The sequence below is a fragment of the Labeo rohita genome, chromosome 5 (genome assembly GCF_022985175.1).
Source record: "Labeo rohita strain BAU-BD-2019 chromosome 5, IGBB_LRoh.1.0, whole genome shotgun sequence".
Classification (NCBI taxonomy): Eukaryota; Metazoa; Chordata; class Actinopteri; order Cypriniformes; family Cyprinidae; genus Labeo; species Labeo rohita.
In genome coordinates, this window is record NC_066873.1 from 14,515,080 (window position 1) to 14,533,206 (window position 18,127).

The 18,127-nt window shown below is 35.4% G+C and overlaps 1 protein-coding gene across 2 annotated transcripts in view; it reads left to right on the forward strand.

The window, feature by feature from the left end:
• jak2b (Janus kinase 2b) overlaps nt 1–18,127 on the forward strand; it is a 41,143-nt gene that overhangs the window by 18,804 nt on the left and 4,212 nt on the right. For both annotated transcript variants that reach the window (XM_051109633.1, XM_051109634.1), the window contains exons 5-19: nt 3,067–3,212; nt 4,686–4,980; nt 6,951–7,070; nt 7,230–7,387; nt 7,563–7,674; nt 8,051–8,237; nt 8,434–8,558; nt 10,958–11,092; nt 11,393–11,480; nt 11,561–11,694; nt 11,779–11,917; nt 13,922–14,073; nt 14,208–14,358; nt 14,465–14,601; nt 16,781–16,970. In XM_051109633.1, coding sequence (XP_050965590.1) covers nt 3,067–3,212; nt 4,686–4,980; nt 6,951–7,070; nt 7,230–7,387; nt 7,563–7,674; nt 8,051–8,237; nt 8,434–8,558; nt 10,958–11,092; nt 11,393–11,480; nt 11,561–11,694; nt 11,779–11,917; nt 13,922–14,073; nt 14,208–14,358; nt 14,465–14,601; nt 16,781–16,970 — 2,269 coding nt within the window. The remainder of the gene's footprint in view (nt 1–3,066; nt 3,213–4,685; nt 4,981–6,950; nt 7,071–7,229; nt 7,388–7,562; nt 7,675–8,050; nt 8,238–8,433; nt 8,559–10,957; nt 11,093–11,392; nt 11,481–11,560; nt 11,695–11,778; nt 11,918–13,921; nt 14,074–14,207; nt 14,359–14,464; nt 14,602–16,780; nt 16,971–18,127) is intronic.

Below are 18,127 nucleotides of genomic sequence, written 5' to 3' on the forward strand. Positions count from 1 at the left end.
CAATTTTTCTAGATTACAATATATAGTTAGTTACAATTCTACTATTTAAAAGTTTAGTGTTAGTATTTATTTATTTTTTATTTTTTATTTATATATTTTTTTAAATTAGTACTTTAATTCAAGGATGTGTTAAATGGATAAGAAGTGATTAGTAATGGCTTATTTTTTTTTAATAAATGCTGTTCTTTTTTAACTTTTTATTCATCAAAGAATCCTTAAAAAATCACACTGTATCACAGTTCCTAAAAAATATTAAGCAGCACAACTGTGTCCAACATTGATAATAAATCAGCTTATTAGAATGATTTCTGAAGGATCATTAAACACTGAAGACTGGAGTAATGATGCTGAAAATTCAGCTTTGCTTCACAGGAAACATTATATTTTAAACTATGTTAAATTACAATTAAAGTAAACAAAATTACATTTCTTTTTCTGTATTTTTGATCAAATAGATACAGCCTTGATGAGCATAATAAACTTCTTTTGAAATCTTACTGATCCCAAACACAATTTGTTATTGTTAACATTAGTTAACGCACTGTGAACTAACATAAACAAACAGTGAACAACTGTATTTTCATTAACTAACATTAACAAAGATTAATAAATACTGTAATAAATGTTTTGGTCATTGTTCGTTCACGTTAGTATATTAACTAATGTTAACAATGGTAAAGTGTTTCCAATAAAACAATAAAATCTGAAATTGTTTTACATGTAATAAAAAAAAAAAACAAAAGGAATTATTTTTAAGATCAATTTGGAAATGGGCTACACAATTGATTATCCAGTGTTGACCAATAATAATACGTTTAAAAAAAATTGTTAAATAACCAGTACGGTACTTATATATCAAGAATGCTTTGCGAAAATGTTTTGCACAGTCATAGACCGAACATATGTCCTTACCTTATCTATTAAGGAGCAAGAAATATCCTTGAATGTAGGTTACTGTCACTGTGGCCCATTTTATTCAGTGACCAAAAAAAGCCACTATTGGGGAAACAGTGTTTCAGCAGAAGTCATCATGTTGAGGTCATCCGGGGAGAGAGCAGGCTTATGGGGTTTAAAATTAAGCTGTGATGTGTTTGAAGGTGAACTCTGTCTGACCCCGTTGGATTACATGGGTTTATGTCCTGTAAATGTGCAGGTCTGACACAGACAGGAGTCATTTTTAAACGGGTTGTTTGCAGTGTCATCTTGTGTACATTTGTCAGTCAGTCTGTGGCTGCTCTGGTTTGCTTTTAGTTCTGATGTGGTTTTCTCTTAAACACACATATTAATGCACAGTGTTGTAGTTGGTGGTTTACAATAAAAACATGATATGTTTGCTTACCGATGCTTGTTTGACATATCATGCTTAATACATGATGTTTTTGGTGTGTTTCCCCAGAGCAATGGTGAATAAGTGTTTTTAAGCTTAACATGCACTTAACAGTGCCTAATATCATTAACTCAGGGTCATTTTTAAATCTAGATCATTGTATCGGCCAGTCCAATTAATTGGCTGCTAATAAGCGTTTTGAGAGTAACAGAAAGGATAACTGACTGGCAAAATACCAGTAGTCAGTTTTCAACTTATAGACAGCCCTGTAAATAGATAATGAACCTGTTCTGTTTTTAAATATTTTGTGATTTTTATTTAATTTTTTTTTCAGTACAAATTTGTGAACATTGATCCATTATCTATCTAATAGTTTTATCAACTACACATATCAGTTTGTGATTTTTTTTTTTTTTATATATATATATATATTATAAATACATTGTATGGGTCCAAATTATTGATTTTTCAATCATAAATATATCAAAACATAATTTTTGATTAGTAATATGCATTGCTAAGAACTTCATTTGGACAACTTTAAAGGTGATTTTTCTCAATATTTTGAGAAATATTCCAGATTCAGATTCCAGATGTTTAAATAGTTGTATCTTGTACCAAGTTGTACCAAATATTGTCCTATCCTAACACACCATACATCAATGGAAAGCTTATTTATTCAGCTTTCAGATGATGTATAAATCTCAAATTCCAAAAATTGACCCATATGACTGGTTTTGGGGTCCAGGGTCACATATAATTACATGCACACACATAACCTGTTTATGAGTCTGTATATTACCCTATTTCAAAATAAAAACATTTAAACTCTTAATTAGATAATTTAGATTCTTTTTTTTTTTTTTTATTCAGCAAGGACACATTAAATTGATCAAAAGTGACAGTAAAGACATTTTTAATGTTACGAGAGTTATGTTACATTAAAATGTTAAATTTTAAATTATTAAATTATTATTAAAATTATTAGTGATTTAAAAAATGGCTTTAAGTTGGTGTTAGCAAGGTAATGTAAATGGAAAAAAAAAAAAATGCGCTGCAAAATTAAATATATAGTGTTGACCAGCAATAATAAGTGTATGTATATGTATGTATATGTATATGTATATGTATATGTATATGTATATGTATATATATATATATATATATATATATATATATATATATATATATATATATATGGATGGTATGGATATACCCAGCATACTTTGCTAAAATGTTTATTAGTTTATTACCTGTATATTTAACCCTAAAATTAAAACTTTGAAACTGTTAATCAGATCAAAAAAATTGATCAAAAGCCAATTTATGATGTTACAAAAGAGTTAATCAAAGATGGTAATGGCTGCTGAAAATTCAGTTGTCATTACAATAAAATAGATTAAAATAGAAAACAGTTATTTTTAAAATTGTAATAATATTTTCAGTGTTGCTGTTTTACTGTATTTTGATCAAATAAAAATCATACCAGCCCCCAAACTTTTGAATTCAAGTGTATGTGGCGTTTAGGGTTAAATCATAAATATATGATTTATATTATAGAACTACATGCAATGTAATAATTATGAGACTAAGGGCTAACCAATGACCTTAATTGTTTAAACCTTGTGCCTTGTTACTACCATGTCATTCAACTCTCCCTCTCACTGTTTTTTAACACATTTTTGACATTTTATTAGACTGTCTGACAGATAAGGGTTTTTCCTCTGTGTTTTATGCAGTGGAGGAGTGACTTCGTAAATGGTTGGGTGAAGTTATCCAGTGCCCATGAGGTTCAGGAGGAGTGTCTTGGCATGGCTGTGCTGGACATGATGAGGATTGCCAAAGAGAAACAGTGCTCCCCACTGGACATCTATAATGACATTAGGTACTGGTAATGGGATGATCTTCTTAATATTCTTAATATCCAAAAATGAAAATTCAGTCATTTACTCAGCCTCAGTTTGTTTCAAACCTATATGAGTTTCTTTCTTCTGTTGAGCACAAAAGAAGATTTATTTATTTATTTTATTTTTTTAAACCACCAAACAGTTTATGGTATCCATTGTCTTCCATAGTATAAAAAAAATACAATGGAAGTCAGTGGCTACCGTCAGTATTCCTAAAAAAACTTCTTCTTTATTTGTATTCAACAGAAAGTTGAATTATTACAATACCATACCAGCAAAGCAGTTAGCGCAAACTAGATTAAAGTGATTCTTACGTTTTAAATATGGGTATTGTTCTTACAAAAACGCATCGATTTGCTACATGAGCCCTCCAGAACCATGTAAGGCACTTTTTATTATGGATGGATGCACTTTATTAGACTTGTTTTGGACTGATGAAGAGAAACACATCCATATATGCCGCTCTAAAGTTTGGGAGTGTCAGGATAATTTTTAATATAACTCCGATTGCATTCGTCTGAAAGAAGGAAGTCATATACACCTAGGGTGCATGGAGGGTGAGTAAATAATACGCTACAGTAGTGTTAAGACCTATCCTCAGCCTGCGAGATTGCAAATTTATTTAATTATTTACATACTTAGTTTCATTGCCCGAAACCAGCTCCAGCATAAGGTTAAAAGCAGCCTAACATTATCAAAAACCATCATCACTATTTCTAGTGCAGGTTTATGCATTTTAAAAAACACAATCGCTTTATAAGTGAAGCTGTCTACACTGTATGATGAATAAATCTCTTACCACACACTGCACACGTCTGCGGCACATTACGGCTCCAACGAGGCAACCGGAGTAGATCGCCGCTTCGGCATGTGTTTCGACCCCCTGTACTGCGCACGTCTGAGGCGCGTTACTGCCCTGAAGCGGCCACTCTGCTTGTGTTTATACCCGCTGCGCTGCGGCTCGTTAAGCGGCTCTCCACGCTGCATCGCTAAAGTTAGGCTAATCCCCCACCTCGTCCCTACCCTCCCTCCAACCATTCTAATTTCCATAGGCGGGATTTATTTTAATGATATTCTAATGGACCGCGTTGTGACATCATAGCATACGGAAAGCAAACGCTGTAGTCCAAAGGAGCCGTTTGTTGTAGATCTTGAAAAGGGATTTTTTTTAAAAACGAAATATCTACCTTTGGAGTGGACTTTGAGATTTGTAACTTTGTAGACTTTGTAGACTTTTTTTATGCCCAAAGATACACACCACACACTGACTAAAGTTCAAAAAGTGAAAAAGCATAATAGGATCCCTTAAAACATTTGGTTCCTTGTCCCAAAAACATAGAAATATAGTAATATAAAAACACAAATGGTACAAAGACATATACAAACCTCCATCCATCCCAGAACAAACTGTAGTATTTGATACTAACTCATATTATCTGCTCTATTCACAGTTACAAGTTCTTCCTCCCTAAAGACATGAGGGAGCGAATCCAAGACTACCATTTTGTCACAAGGAAGCGCATCCGCTATCGCTTTCGGAAGGTCGTGCAGCAGCTTAGCCAGTGCCGAGCCTCAGCCCGTGACCTAAAGCTCAAATACCTGATCAGCTTGGAGTCTCTGGACCCTGGCTTCTACACCGAACGCTTCCAGGTTAAAGAGCACTCTGCTGAGCCGGCCACCATCGTCGTCTCTGCAGACAATGGCATCCAGTGGTGCAGAGAACGACATAAAGAAACACAGTCTGAGGTAAACCATTTTAAATTCATGAGTCATTCAAAATAACATTTACCCTTTTGCCCTACTGATACGCAAAGCAAGTTTTAAACTAAACTAAACTAAACTGTTTGAATTTGATATGGTCACCAGTATGTTTTAGTGATATGAGTAAATGTTTAAACTGCTTTGACATTATGAACTCTTTATGAGAGACTGTTTGTTTTAGAACCCGCTGCCCACTTCAGATGAAACAGATCCGTATTTAGATTAGTAGAGGTCTAGTCAGGCCAGTAAGGCAGCACTGATAGTCCTCAAACATACAAATTCTTCTACAGTTTGACAACTGTTAAACACGTGCTGTAGTTCCGATATTTAAGGTCTATCATTTCTATCATTCGTAGTTTTGGTGCCTCAATTTCAATATACTGTACAATGAAACGTACATTCACATCAAATGTTAACTTGGTGGTAGTGTTACACTCACAGGACACTGTACTTCGCAATCACAAAAGTACCTTATTTGCATCTGCGTTACAGCCTTGCCGGTTAAACTTTATTTGCGTGCTGTTCTGACTTGCGCTTTTTTTGAGCTTGTATACCTGAAACGCACGCACACTAAAAAACCTGTCAAAGTTATTTTTTGTGTCTGATTGTGGTAATACTGTCAAAAACATACAAGGTTTACATATAAACAGTTGGTTATGTCTAAAGTGAAAGTAAACAGAGAAAAACAGATGTGTGCCTGTATATTAGATGCATGCAGCTTTTAAAGTGACAGCAGATTAATAGTACTAAACATGTGGCTGCTTGTCATTAACGGGATAGTTCACCCAAAAATTAAAGTTCGGTCATTATTTACTCACTCTATTGTCCCAAACCCAAACCTTATGTTCAACAGAAGACAGAAGCTTATACAGGTTTAAAACAACCCGAGAGTGAGTAAATAATGGCAGTATTGTCATTTTTGGGTGAACTATTCCTTTAATGGTTATAAAACAACAAAGCTAAGCTTTCAGCAGCAATTGCTCTGGTCTTCATTCTTCAACAGCACTTTTTAAATGTACAATGTTCATAAGAGCAGCAATTATTTTTTTAAATAGAATTCCTTTTTTAACATTTTTTTGTCACTTTTTGTCACTTTAGATTAAAGGGATCATACAAAATGCATGTTATTTTTTTTAGTACCGACCTGAATAAGATATTTCACATAAAAGATGTTTACATATAGTCCGCAAGAGAAAATAATAGTTGAATTTATAAAAATGACCCTGTTCAAAAGTTTACATACACTTTATTCTTAATACTGTGTTGTTATCTGAATCAGCATTTTTGTGTGTTTGAACCTTTTCCACCACTGATTATATGATTTTGAGATCCATCTTTTCACACTGTTGACAACTGAGGGACTCACGTGCAGCTATTACAGAAGGATCAAACGCTCACTGATGCTCCAGAAGGAAAAAACGATGCATTAACAGCCGGGGGTGAAAACTTTTTTAATTTAAAGTGAATTTAATTGAACAATTGAAATTTTGAACAGGGTCATTTTTCTTGTGGACTATATGTAAATGTCTCTTAAATGTGAAATATCTTATTCAGGTCAGTACAAAATAAAAATAACATGCATTTTGTATGATCCCTCTTATTTTGCTAAAATGATGAACATTTTACAGATTATGCAAGGTGTGTGTAAATTTTTGACTTTAACTGTACTATACAGTATTTGGTTAAATCATGCATCTCTTCAAGAATGTGGAGCCACCTTTACAATGCAACGATTGTGTTGTAAACCAGACACATGCTACGTGTCATGAAACCTAACTATAACCTACCTGGAACTTTAAAAGAATTCCTTTGCAGCCTTGAATGCATTGGCATATCCTGAAGGAAATACCAGTCTTGTTGTATTTATTAATATTTCTGTACTCATGCCAAAATGAAGAGGGGGGTTTCTTTTTCTGCTGGTGAAATTTCATAACACTATTGTATTTTCTCACAAGGACCTGCAGACGTATTGTGATTTCGGGGAAGTTGTCGATATCAGTATCAGACAAGCCAGCAAAGAGGGTACCAACATGAACCGCATTGTTTCCATCAACAAGCAGGATGGGAAAACTCTAGTAAGTCTGTTGTAAAAGAGAAAGTCTGCTGCATTGTTCACTGGGATATCCTTTCATTGTTACACCATGTTAAAGGGGCTTACAGTGCCTTTGAACTTTTGGATTTCTTCCTACTATTATCGGTGGGAATATTTACAGATCATGCCCCTTTTTTAACAGGAGCTGGTGTTCTCCTCGTCTATGGAGGCCTTGTCTTTTGTGTCTCTAATTGATGGTTACTACAGACTGACCACAGATGCCCATCACTACCTCTGCAAAGATGTCGTTCCACCCCATCTGCTGGAGGCCATCGAGAGCTACTGCCACGGCCCGATATCGTAAGCATTACAGGATGAACGAAAATGAAAGAATTTATTCAGAGCACCATTTTTGGCCCCGATTTATATTTAGTTTTTTAAGGCTCCAGTTAAGTGATTCATCAGATTCTCTGAAGATTTGCATCGAAGCATCATTTGTAAGCATTATCATTATTTTCACTGCCTATTTTGACAGAATGGAGTTTGCAATCAGTAAACTACGCAAGTCAGGGAACCAGAGAGGTCTCTTCGTGCTCCGCTGCAGCCCTAAAGACTTCAACAAATACTTCCTGACTCTTGCTGTCGGGGTAGGTTTTTGCTAAGTGCTTAATAATTAAATAAAACCTAATAAATAGTCACTTTAGCAGTTTTATGTACTACCGTTAAAAAGTTTTCATGGTTGTGAAAGAAGTCTCTTATGATCACCAAAGCTGCATTTATTTGATCCAAAATACAGTAAAATGATAACATTGTGAAATATTAAATTTTTAAATAAATGTTTTCTATTTGAAATATATATTAAATTATAATTTATTCCTGTGATGGCATAGCTGAATTTTCGACAGCCATTACTCCAGTCTTTAATGTGTCACATGATCCTTCAGGAATCATTCTGATACCGTCTTATCCCAAACATTTGCATGGTGGTGTACATTTCTTGACATAATCTTTTCTTTCCATCAGGCATATGAGGATGTAGAGTACAAGCACTGTCTGATTACCAGGTCTGAAAGTGGCGACTACAATCTTAGTGGAACCAAAAGGAATTTTAGATGTTTAAAGGAGCTGCTCAAGTGTTACCAGAAGGAAACCGTGAAATCAGATGGTATCATCTTTCAGTTCAGCAGGTGCTGTTCACCAAAGGCCAAAGGTCAGTAAAGCAACTGATATTCTCATCATGTTCATATGATATAGAAGTACCACAAATTTACAACTCTACAGTGTCATGTTCTGGAAAACAACAACTTTTTAGATTGAGAAAACATATTTTTGTTTACCTTTATAGAGATTTTACCTTAAATTGATCATCCTGACAGCCCTTTTACTTGTGTCTTTGATGTGAATAGAGAAGTCGAGTTTATTGGTGTGCCGGAGTCATCGGGGTTTAGAGGTTTCCCTGTCCTCCTCACTGCGGAGACACAACATCAGTCAGATGGTGTTCCATAAAATCAAAAAAGAAGACCTTAATCTCGTAAGCATCCTGTTACCTTATACATGTAAATGGTGCTTGTGTACAAAAAACTGTATTGTATATTACACTACCGTTCAAAAGTTTGAGGTCAGTAAGATTGTATTGTTTTGTTTTTTGTTTTTTGTTTTTTGAAAGAAACTAATACTTTTATTCAGCAAGGGTGCATTACATTAAAAGGATAGGTCACCCAAAAATGAAAATTCTGTCATTAATTACTCAACCTCATGTCGTTCCAACCCTGTAAGACCTTCATTCATCTTCAGAACACAAATTAAGATATTTTTGATGAAATCCAAGAGCTTTCTGACCCTGCATAGACAGCAACGCAACTGACACGTTCAAGGAATGGTTGTAAGGACATCGATTAAATAGTCCATGTGACATCAGTGGTTCAACGGTAATGATATGAAGCTACAAGAATATTTTTTGTGCATAGAAAACAAAAATAACAACGTTATTCAACAGTTTCTTCTCCTCCGTGTCAGTCTTTCACTGCACGTTCACAAGCGGAACACGACGCATGCGTGTGGTGCTGCTGACACAGGATCTGACATTCTGACGTAGACCGTCCATCTCTCTTCTGTATATTCTGGTTCAAATAAGTAAGGATGGCAAAAAATTGCAAGTCATCCTCTCTGTTGAAATCTTCAGGCGTGTTTGAGAAGACTGTTTTATGTACAGTGTGCATCATCTTTGCCTTGTAAACAAGGCGCAGCACATCCAGGTTCTGCGTCAGAATGTCAGCTCCTGCATCAGCAGCACACGCATACCTCTTGGTGCTCTCATGAACGGACAGTGGACATGGAGGAGAAGACATTGTCGAATAAAGGCATTATTTTTTTTAAAACATTTTTATTGCAGACAAAAGTATTCTCAAAGCTTCATAAAATTGCAGTTGAACCACTGATGTCACATGGACTATTGGACTATTTATGTCCTTACTGCCTTTCAGTTGTGTTGCTGTCTATGCAGGGTCAGAAAGCTCTTGGATTTCATCCAAAATGTATTAATGTGTATTCTGAAGATCAACAAAAACCTTACAGGTTTAGAACAACATGAGGGTGAGTAACGAATGACAGAATTTTCATTTTTCGGTGAACTATCCCTTTTAAGATATTAATAATGTTAAAAAGAATTTCATAAAAAGAATAAAAAATTTCACTTTAAAAAAAAAAAAAAAAAATACAGTTTTCAACATTAATAATAATAAGTGTTTCTTGAGCCTCAAAGCAGCATATTCTGAATGATTTCTGAAGTGTCATGTGACACTAAAGAATGGAGTAATGACTGCTGAAAATGTAACTTTGCCTTCACGGGAATAACTAGCATTTTAAAATGTATTAAAATAGGAAATTGTAATATTAAATTGTAATAATGTCCCTGTTGAAAAAACGGCGTATGTTGGTTAGGTATGTTTTGAAGCATGGCTGCTGGTTTGAGCTGGTTTAAGCTGGTTCTTAGCTGGTCATGTGCTGGTCCTAAGCAACTAGCTCCTGCTCAGGACCAGCTCATGACCAGCACATGACAGTAAAGCAGTTGGAAACCTAGATCTGGTTTAAACGTAAACATGCATTAATTCATCTCACTCAGAAAAACAGATTCAGTATTCCTCAAAATGAATAAAAACAGTGAAATGCAAACTCCGCATATAATGCAAGCCTGCAATAATTAAATATGTTAAATAATACAAATATCCTTTATGTATTTATTCCCATTTATTAACCAGTTTCTTTGCTGCTGACCTTCGATGATCTAATTCAACCATATAAATGAGCAAAAACTGCTTTTGATAAACGTAACATCATTTGTGCTTCATGTTTTTTTTTATTGCTGATCTTCTCCTGTGTGAATGTACTTTTCTTTCAGCCTGAGGTGAATTAATTTCAGTTTTGGTGTGAAAGGGCTTTTACGTTTGCAAAATTAGATATATATATTTTTTTAAAACAAAGAAGCAGATTTAAAAAGTAATGCAAAAGTAATGTAACATGTTACTTTCCATAAAAAGTAATGTAATTAGTTACTTTTTTAGGGAGTAAAGCAAAATTGTAATGCGTTACGTTTAAAAGTAACTTTCCTTAACACTGGTTTCGAAACAACTGATTCACAAAAGTTTTGAAGCATCACGAAGGAGTTCTTCGAAAGCTCCCATTACTACCACATGACGAGCTTAAACCAGCTCATGACCAGCTAAGGACCAGCTTTAACCAGCTCAAACCAGCAGCCATGCTTCAAAACATACCTAACCAGCATATGCTGGGTTTTTCCAACAGGGGTAACTTACAATATTGTGTTGTTATATTTTGATCAAATAAATGTAGCCTGGGTAAGCTTCATTAAAAAAAATTAAAGTATCTTACTGACACCAAATTTTTGAACAGTAGTGTAAATGTTGTTTCCAGGGTGAGAGTCAAGGTCAGGGGACATTCACCAAGATCTTCAAAGGGATTCGGAAAGAGCAGGGAGACTATGGAGAAACCCATAAGACTGAAGTCATCGTCAAAGTATTGGACAAAGCCCACAGGAATTACTCTGAGGTAAGACATAGATTAGATTTCCTGTTTTAAGAGAGAGTTTCATCAAGGTGGTCTATATAAATGTAATGTAAACGTATGGTGGATTCTAAAATCAGTTTGGAATTGAACTGTGACTTAAGATTTGGACACTTCAAGTCATCTAAACTTTATTTCTCTTTTCAATGATCCCTTTAACATCACATTTCAAAATAAGAGTTGACATGTCTCAGTCTAGCTGCATGGAATAAGCTTGTTTGTGCTTGATTAACTGATGTACCATGTGGTTACTTTAGCCTCTTCTTTTTTCCCTCCCTTTTTAAGTCTTTCTTTGAGGCGGCCAGCATGATGAGCCAGCTCACCCACAAGCATCTGGTGTTGACCTACGGTATCTGCGTGTGCGGGGAGGAGAGTAAGTCTTCACATTACTCACATGTGACCAAAGCGATTTACCTCTGCATACTTGAGCTTGTGTTTTTTTTTTTGTCTTAGACATCATGGTGCAGGAATATGTGAAGTTTGGTTCCTTGGACACATACCTGAAGAAAAACAAGAACTCAATATCAGTTAACATCCTGTGGAAGCTGGAAGTGGCCAAGCAGCTCGCCTGGGCTATGCTCTTTTTGGTAAGAAACAGCAACAGCTCAGGAGTAACCCGTGTGGTTTTGCGAGCCAGAATTGACTAATGCTTTTTGTGCTTTCACACACAGGAGGAGAAGAATCTGGCTCATGGGAATGTGTGTGCAAAAAACATCCTTTTGATCAGGGAGGAGGACAGGACATCGGGAAACCCTCCATTCATCAAACTTAGTGACCCTGGCATCAGCATCACAGTGCTGCCCAGAGAGAGTGAGTCAGCAGTGTGAAGCTTCTTGTGTGAATCTGTAGCTGCCTTTTCACTTTCTCCGACATTTGCATACGATTATCGCATTTCGCCTTCCTAGTGTTGCACTGAACTTTCAAACCGGTTGTGACGCATCTCAACTCTCTATTTCTTCACGATGATAAAGTGAATGAATCACAACTGAATGAGTATATCCACACAAAAACAAATGTCTGCCAATACATCTGAAAGCAAAACGTTGTTGATTTTCTATGGCTAATCAATGTAAATAATAATTCTAAAATTATTTTTTTGAGTATAATCCACTTTTCAAGTGGTGATGCAATGCGTCCAACAAGTGCTGTTCCTGGGTCCAAGCCTCAACTCATTTCACCTGAGAAAACCATCTCAACAGCCATTTATGAGCACTGTTTATTCATATTAAATATATATTTAAGCTAAACGTTTTTAAACTTGCAGTGTACACTACGGTCTCTATGCTCACAGCATCCCAAACATGAATCATTTTTATATTTATTTATATTTGGATTTTCATTGTCTGGCTATCTGGGATTTCAGTATAGAGTTAAAGCGTTGGATTATAATTTTTTGGTAGTATTATATTGCATTATGAGTGTATATTAGCACCGTTAGACCCAGAAGTCACGGAAGAGGAGACGGGTGACAACAGACTACAAGCGGATTGTTCATAATCACACATTTTAAAGAAAAAGTGGTTAAAAAGAAAGTCTCACAGTTTTGAATGCATCATACACAATCTGGCGATCATATGCAGTTTAGTTGTGAAAATGCATGTCAATGTATCCGAAACTCAAATCAGACTGAAAATTCTGCATGGGCATATGAACATGTAGCAGCTCCGGTGCTACTGTCCATGTTGGTTGTCAGAAATAGAGAAATAGTCAGAGTAATAATTGGTAAAAAGCAGCTTTTTGCTGTTCTTTTTTTTCCTCTGTATAAAAAAAAAAAAATATATATATATCTATATCTATATCTATATATATATCTATATATATCTATATATATATATATATATATATATATATATATATAATTTTTTTTTTTTTTTTTTAAATAAAAACATAAGTTATAATTTAAATAAAGGTTTTAAATAAAAAAAATTAGAGTCTCAATCATAGCATGATTACAATAATTGGCATTACACACTGTAATGTAGTAAAAAAAAAAAAAAAAAGCATAGGGCACTTAAAAACAAATTAATGTCATTAAAGGTAAATAACAAGAGAAGTTAGATTAAAACAAAATATTTTCCACATACTGTGAAGCGGAATGTCAATGCTAGGGCTATTTTAGCATAAACATATTTGCACACTAACCACTAGAGGGCATATTTTCAAATAATTGATCCTGTTTGCAGTGTATTGTTAAAGGGATGGTTTCACACAAATAAAAAAATAAAACTTAAAAAAAACTTGCTGATCATTTATGCCCTCTCTTGTTACTCCGAGTTTCTGATTTGGTTTTATGAAGCAGTAAAAATATTTTGCGTAATATTTTAAATCCACACAATGTTTTTCTCCAAATAAAATATGTTTTAGTATTGTCCAAATGCAGTCTGTCACATGTAGTGGTCTACATGTAGTGGTCTCTAATGTCTGCGCTGTTTCATTCTGCCTTTATACTACAGTAGTCAACATTTGAAGTGGATCAAAACCTTTCATTAAAATTGACCTAAAACCAAAACAATACCCATTCTTGTCTTAGAACAACTTTGAACTTTAAATGTTGACTACTGTAGTTTGAAACGTTCCAACATCTTTGGTTTGCATCGGAGACCTCTGCTCCAAACTCAAACACTTCTCATGGAATCTCACAGCGCTGTTTAGTGGTCATGTGATCGTGAATCCATTTGTTGTGCTGCATTTTGGGCAGAGCTAATAATGGTATGTGCAGCGTGGCTCACACAAGTCGCGCTCTTCCGAAATGGCAGTGCATATATGTTATCAAATTGTGTTTTATTGTTAAATTAATTGCACATGTTTTTGTAGTTCTGGTGGAGCGGATCCCCTGGGTGCCCCCTGAATGCATCTTAGACCCTAAAAACCTGAGTCTTGCCTCAGACAAATGGAGCTTTGGCACAACTTTATGGGAGATTTGCAGCGGAGGAGAAAAGCCACTTGCCAACATGGACAGTTCCAAGGTAAAGCGATACTTGTGTCATCAGTATACTAATACAATAGATAGCAATGAGAAAAACTGTTTGAAGAAATGCAGTTTCTTAAATTCGATATCCTGACCTTTTGAAGAGCAACATGTTTGTATTCCTCTTTTTAGAAACAGTTGTTCTATGAAAACCGTCAACAGCTATCTGCTCCTAAGTGGACAGAGCTGGCTAACCTGATCAACAGCTGCATGGACTACGAGCCAACGTTCAGACCTTCATTCAGAGCCATCATACGAGACCTCAACAGTCTCTTCTGCCCAGGTCAGTACAGTCAACCTGTAACACGCACAATCCTGCAGGCACAATTTAATTGTGTTGTTTTTCCTGCATTTGCTGCATAATGTTGAGTAATGAAATGTGTTTTCAGATTATGAGATCGTGAAGGAGAGTGACATTTTACCCAGCAGAGCAGGAGCACCTGGATTGAGTACAGGAGCATTTCATAATGAGGATCTTGTGCAGTTCGAGGAGAGACATCTCATTTTCTTGCAACAGCTTGGCAAGGTAAACACCAACATTCATGTGGGATCAGTTTTTGTTGCATATAAGCTACGTTCAAAACTCTCTGTACAATTATTTTTTTATTTTTATTTTTTTTTCTTGAAAGAAATTGGTAATTGCATTCAGCAAGGATTCATTAAATTCTTTAAACGTAACAACAAAGACATTTATAATGCTACAAAAGATTTCTAATTCAAATAAATGCTGTTCTTTTGAGCTAGGGCAGTAGGATTAATTCAAATTTAATGTTTTGCCACAATTTTATTTTTTAGAAATCGAGGAATCATGATTTAGAATGATAAATATTACCAAACGTTAGAATTAGACACTTGACAATATGTCAATGATAACGGTAAAGAGAAAAGAACGAGCCAACTGCATGTTGGCTAGCCGCCTAATCGCTAGGTGGCATTCATTATTTTGGGTGTAGAATAAACCTAGAATAAACAATAGAAAAGCAATCGAAATAAAAACCTGTGAAGAACTACCACTGTATGTCTGATATTTCATGTTTGCATCATGGTGACAGGCTGAAAGCTGCTGTTCATTTGTTTTTACAGAACATTTATGGTTAACAATAGTCTACTGGTGTTATACCTCAGTCATTTTGAATTTGAATTACCTAGACTTTTAAGATTTTTTTTTTTTTTTTTTTTAAGCATTTTCCTCATATTATTTCTGAACATATAATATGTATTAGACAAGTTTATACAAGATGTAGTTTATGCATCTTTTCTGCAAAGATATTTAATAAGTGATGTGTTTAACATTTACATCATGTTGACTTAAAGGAGAACTCCGCTTCCAGAACAACAATTTACAAATAATGTACTCGCCCCCTTGTCATCCAAGAAGTTCATGTCTTTGTGTCTTCAGTCGTAAAGAAATTATGGTTTTTGAGGAAAGCATTTCATTATTTTTCTCCATAATGGACTACAGTGGTGCCCCAAGTTTTGAACTTGTAGTTTAAATGCAGCTTCAAAGGGCTCTAAACGATCCCAGCCAAGGAAGAAGGTCTTACCTAGCGAAACGATCTGTCATTTTTTTTGAAAAATAAAAATTTGTATACTTTTTAAGCACAAAAGCTTGTGTAGCACAGGCTCTGGGATGTGCGTCCACGATGCTACGAATTAGTGATGGGTCGTTCTTAAACGATTCTTTCATTTTTAACAAATCTTTAATGTGACTCAGAAAGAACGAGTCATCTCGGAGAGTGATTCGTTCAGTCGCACATGCACAACATCCTATTAGGTTCTGTACTGGAATTAGTTCACCTGTTTCAGGTCGTTTGTTCATCTTATGGGGCTGTCACATGATGAACGAACGACTCAAACCTGAAAACTTGTCAGATAAGAGGTGAGGTGAGCTAATCATAGACTAGAGACCCAGGTAAAAGGTTTCTGTTTCTTATAGCATAATAGTTTTGTCTTGTTTGTAGTGTGATCAACGTTTGTGTAAGCAGTAGATGTGTTAGGGAAGTTACACGTAACATTTTAATTACATTTTGCTAAAATGAACGAAATGACTCAAAAAGATTTGTTCATTTTGCTGAATGAAACTCAAAGGTCCGAGTCTGTAAAATAATCCGAACTTCCCATCACTACTACGAATCACATGTAGGTTCATAGTCTGTGTAGAGTATGGTGGAAAACTCCATCCTATTTTCTCTTGAGAAACTTGAGAGGAGTTTCGTTGTGCCTTTTTGTTTGTAAACAGCATTTACAAACTTACTTGCGCCTTCTTAGTCTTTGCACTTTCACTTTGTAAACACTAAGGACAGAAAGACATGAACATCTTGGATGACAAGGGGGTGAGTAAATTATTTGTGGATTGTTCTGGAAGTGGAGTTTTCCTTTAATGACTCATGTTGACTTAAAACTTAATGTGTGATGCACTTGGAATAGAATTTTCTTTAACTAGAGGGTTAATAAAGAAAAAGTTACTTGTATCAGGTTGTAGTTACATTTTCAAGTTGACTAGTTAAAAATCGTAAAAAATCTATAATCGGTCAAACGTTCTGAAAAAAAAATCAAGATTGTAATTTTTTGAAATATTGTCGAGGCCTATTTTGAGCTTTGTATTCATCAAGGAATTATGTGTCAGTATGATGAAAATAATGAGGAAAAAAAAATTTGTAGATCGGTAGATGTGTGGTAATCACAGTAATTATCTCCTGTTTCAGGGAAATTTTGGCAGTGTGGAAATGTGCAGGTACGACCCCCTGCAGGACAACACCGGTGAGGTTGTGGCTGTGAAAAAATTGCAACACAGCACTACTGAACACATCCGTGACTTCGAGCGGGAAATCGAGATCCTCAAATCTCTCCAGCATGAAAACATTGTGAAATACAAAGGCGTGTGCTACAGTGCAGGTATGCGATTTGGGAGGAAACCTCCCATCGTTTCGTCGTCATTAGGTCTACGCATTTCCACAGAATTTGAATGGCATCCAGCTTTTTTCACACCCTTGGCTGTGGCACTTTTTGAGCTTCCAGTAAATGTTTTCAAAAAGATTTTGATGTATTTGGCTAAACTGATATTTTTGTTCATTATGAACAAGTCTAGTACAGTCAGCTGCATTAGTTCATTCTGTCCAATTAAGACTGTTTTCACATTTAGTTTGATTGCTTGTTCTGAATCAGAGTTTGATTCCAGACAAGCAACAAAGAATTGAAGCAGTGGTATTCAGGACATAAATCTCCCATCTGTCTGAAACTGGTTAAAAGATAATTCTGAAAACATAGTGCTCAGTCCAGTGTTGTTAAGTGAAAAGCAGACAACTGTTAAAAGCTGTCGATCATCTTGATAATGGCCAACGCCTGTTCACATCCTGCGTTTCAGATGAATGGTTGACTTGCAAAAATCGCACTAAAGAAACCAAACTGTTGTCTCACAACAGAAGTTCTAGTATGAAAGTGCATAGTTTTTTCCCGCACTCAGTAAAGGGAAATGTGAAAAAGTGCATTAAGTCAAAGAGGCCTCTCTGGCTGCGTTCACACTGAATGCAAATGTGGCTTTTCTCATGACGGTGTGAACAGCACAAACCACATGGAACATGATTTTTCAATTCCAGTTTGTGCCACTTCCATATGTGGTAATAAATGCGAAACAAGTCAGATGTTTTGCAATGCGACCGCAGTGTGAACAGTCATATTGGAATTCATGCGACTTTTACGTCACTCTAGATCAATATTCGCCACGATTCTGTGCCCATAGGAGTCACTTCAAAGGTTTTACACACCCAGTGTTATTAAGACAGATGTGAAAGGTAGTCAGTGTATGTACAGTTATGTGTCAGAACTCATAAGTATTATAGTGACAACTCTATATACAAGCAGAATGGGGGCTTGCATCATAAAATTCAAAACTCTGCTCTCTTCTGTCACATCTTGACATTTACATTGATTTATATTGATGCCACGGGTTCTTTTTCAATTTTGTGGATTGGAGCGATCCTACAAATGTGATATTTACCACCTGGAACACGATTGGGCTAGCTTTGGACTAGTTTTGAGAAGTAATTGGCCAG